Source organism: Citrus clementina, unplaced genomic scaffold (assembly GCF_000493195.1).
Source record: "Citrus clementina cultivar Clemenules unplaced genomic scaffold, Citrus_clementina_v1.0 scaffold_9, whole genome shotgun sequence".
Classification (NCBI taxonomy): Eukaryota; Viridiplantae; Streptophyta; class Magnoliopsida; order Sapindales; family Rutaceae; genus Citrus; species Citrus x clementina.
This window is the reverse complement of record NW_006261964.1, coordinates 2,020,441-2,024,248: the sequence shown is the minus strand read 5'-3', so window position 1 is coordinate 2,024,248 and position 3,808 is coordinate 2,020,441. Positions and strand designations below refer to the sequence as shown.

General features: G+C 40.9%; 1 protein-coding gene across 1 annotated transcript; it reads right to left on the bottom strand.

Annotated features, from left to right (window-relative positions):
* Positions 1-1,103: 1,103 nt before the first annotated feature.
* Positions 1,104-3,354, bottom strand: LOC18032527. The gene has a single exon (XM_006419565.2). The coding sequence runs from the start codon at positions 3,151-3,153 to the stop codon at positions 1,177-1,179; it is 1,977 nt and encodes a 658-aa protein (XP_006419628.1). The 5' UTR covers positions 3,154-3,354; the 3' UTR covers positions 1,104-1,176.
* Positions 3,355-3,808: the final 454 nt, after the last annotated feature.

Below are 3,808 nucleotides of genomic sequence, written 5' to 3'. Positions count from 1 at the left end.
CTTTTTCTTGTGAACTAAAGAGGTGGGAGTAGTCTATAGTTATCATAAAGCACCCACTCTTATTTCTTCATGCTTTGGATAGATAAAAAGGACCATTTGTAGGGATTCGCCTTTGTTTCTTTCCCATCGGGTTTGGCTGTGACCATTTGTGTGCACTGGAAAGAACAATCAGTTTCGCAAACTATTTATCAAGGATGCAGAGACTTGTAAATTGGTGAGACCAGTGAGCTCTACAGTCATTTATAGGGCTGCACTCAGAGAGACTTGTTTGCCATTCATATTGCACTCTTTATCTCTAAGCTCAATGATTTGATGTTGTTTTCTATATCCATCTATAATGCTGCTGAAAACTTTCCTTCGTTTCTCCTCTTGGTTCTATGGAACACATCGCGTATTTCATTTTTACGTTACTGTTCGTAACATATTTTTACTTTCATCTTAAAAGCTCATTGAAAAAGTATTGAAGTTTTCCCTCGTTATAACAAGTAATCGCTTTTCAAAAAATGGAATTTTGAGAAGACAATTGCTCTTATTAGCCGCTCGTTGCCTGAGGAGGAGTTTTAGCAGCAGCTTTTGTTCTTTTGTTTGTATTTTAAAATGTTTCATTTCAATCTCATAATGTGAACTTCCTGCAGAGATATGTGAATGTTTATAACGAAAATTTCCTGCTTTTGAATTTGGATCCCATATTGAATTGGATCGCATCATGTGACTCTGTGTATTTATAACAATGTATGACTTTGGTGCCGAGACGATGGGAAAGGAAATTAAAGGAAATAGGATGTGTCAATCCTTTGCTGACCGAAACAAACCCATGAAATTACTATTCTGCAGAACCAAGCAATAATATTCTCGTTAGCCAATCAATGTCAAATATTCCCTTTTTTATTCTATGGTGACGAGCACTATAACCATCAATTAATTGAACGAGGAAACTTTCAAGTCTTGACCCATTCTGGTCAAATCATAATCATTTAGATTGATTTTTCTATGGAGACATGCAATAGGGAAAATAAATTCGAGTATATTTCGGATAACGTCATCAGGTTGAATTTACGAATACTAATATTAAAAAATAAGTTTGCATTTCAACAGATGGCCAATAATAAGAAATTCATTGCACAGTTTATTCCCAAAAAAGAAAAAAAAGAAAAAACGTATAATTTACTCTCAGAGTCAATCCAACACAACTAGCTTCTGATACTCCTGTCCAGAGATGGCAGCTTCCATGACTTGCTCTGGGTTTATTACCCCTTCATTATCCAAGAACAATGTCAGCATATTCTTTGAAAACCCACTAACAAGAGCCACCCCTTTCTGCGTCCCAAGCACCGGCGTGGACCTTGAGTCTCTTAAATTCCAAAAAACAATCTCTGGCACCACTGACCCATACCCTTTTTCTTTATACTTGCTCACAATTACTTGATAATCTGTTTCCCAAGGATTCGCAGAAGCTTGATCAAATTCCATGTCACTAAACACAAATAGTCTCTTTATCATCTGTTCAGGTTTCAAGTTTCCATTCACAGCAACTTGCAGTATCAGATCGAACACTTTCTGAAAATCAGTGTTCATCCCCCACTCCATTTCCGTCACAAAGTCAGTCCTAGATCGAAGACTATCTCCTTCCAGAACCTGAAGCTCAGGATTTTCACTGAACGTAATAAGCTTCCCTTTCCATGGCTCTTCACTTAATTCAGACACCAAAACTCCCAGAGCAACAGAGACCTCCATTGGAGTTCCATGCATGCTGCCAGACACATCACAAATAGCCATACAATTCCTCAATTTCCCCTTCTGCATTAGATCATCAACAATCCTTTGCCACTGAAGCTCTGCCACTTGCCCACCATCGAAAGGATCATCTAAAGACCCGATTATCTCATGTGGAAGCAACGCACCAGCAGCAATTTTTGCCTTTCCAGCCTTCACATCTTCTAAATATTTCTTAAACCGTTCGGGGTCATGCATCAAAAACTTGTCTTTGTATAACTTCATCGCTACAGAGGCCACTCTGTTGTAAGGTAACGAGTCCCATCTATTGGCGCCTATGTACACTTCTGGCAACTCAAGAGCCTTCCTCAGCGGCACCAGCACTTGTTTTCTCAACCGATCACGCACCCTGTAAGCGTAATGAGCGTCTTCAATTCCTTCGTACTCTGTGTACAGTGTTTTCGGAAACACTTTTCTGGCAATGCTCTCGCAAATCAACGTGGCCCTGTCAAAGGACGAATCAATGGATGGGCACCACTTAGCAGCCAGGCTGATCTTTGTAACCTCACCGGATTCGTACAACTTCATGTCGTTTTTTAGGCACTCAGCGAAATGATCCGAAACGCGGTCGTATAGGAAACGGAAATCCGGATCAGAAGAGTATCTTGCTATAACTTTCTTTGCCGTATCAATCTTTTTCTCCTTTCTCAAGGCGCTGGCTCTCTCTTTTTCCAATTTGTTCCTCTGCATCGCGTTGGCGACTCTTAATTCTCTTGTGTCAGCCATAGCCGGTTTCTTGTTTCTTCTTTTTGGCTGCTGCTTGCAGTTTCTGCTCCTACTCATTATCATTCTGAATTTGCGGCCACGTCTTGAGTAAATCCTCTTCTTTACGATGCCGCTGCCCCCACGTTTTCTCCTCTCCCACTCAGCTTTTTGAATCTGCCTCACATCGGATCCTTCTAGAAGCCGGTAGATAATCTCCGGCAGATCCTTAAAGTATCCGAACTCAGCAAACAACGCCACGTTGCAAGCGAACGTCTTTGGATGCAACGAGTGGAGCCAAAGCGCTGCCGTATAGAACCCTTCTTTATCCGACTTTCCCGTGCCACGGACGCCCCGTAAATTACAGATCAGCTTGAGCGTGGTCAACGGATTGTGGGCCCAGGAAGCGTTAAGGAACCCTGTCAAAGTCTGAGGTGGCGTGCTGGGTACCACATGGAAGAAGAAATCGAGACAAGGGTTGCCGGAAGAGAGAAACGTTCCGGATCCGTTTTCGGTGAAGCCCATGGGAGGAGGCGTGGGGGTGGCCATGGCGGTTTTGTTAAAATTAGCCGCCATCAGATTCATGAATGGATCACTTATGGCCGCCGTTGGATCTGATTGTTTCGATTGTTGTTGTGGGTTTGAGTTTCGGAGCTCCGGCGGACCCAATAGAGCCATCCTGATTAATCTGGGATTAATTTGGGTATTGGTTTCGAGGGCTTTGTTTTAGGACGTTATGATATGTGGGTGTGGGGTTTCGGTAGGTCGTAATGACAAGAGACGGTGGCAGAGATGAAAAAAGTTTTTGAGTTTTGCAGCTGTTTAATAATAGGAGATTACTTGATCACCAAGTAGGAGATGTAATCGTTTATTTTATTTATTTATTTATTTATTTTTTACTTGGGCTCCAAGTTGAAGATGTTGGTTTTTATTCTTTCAGAATCCGAATCATGATTGCACCATAATTGTTTATTTTATTTATTCTGACTGTTTATTTTATTTATTCTGACTCTTTCAGATCAGAATCCGAATCATAAGCATAACCAAGCTGCCATGCAAGATTAATTAGATCCATACTAGCTCACTTGGAAGACGATGTCGTCCAATCTTCCTTACGACGTCGTATTTGATACTAATCAAAGCTAACCTTCACGTAATAGCTAGGAAACGATTCAAAAATCAGAATCCTGAAGTTACTATAATTTGCCTTGCAACCGACTATGATAAACAGACTTGCAGAAGCAATTAATTAAGCAATAATTATCATTAGCGGATTTAATAATGTCAACTATTTCGAACGACGTCGTAGGTGATATACTTTCAAGATTGCTAG

Coding starts and splice junctions, on each gene's coding strand:
- LOC18032527 (XM_006419565.2), bottom strand. CDS start 3,153: ATGGCTCTATTGGGTCCGCCGGAGCTCCGAAACTCAAACCCACAACAA.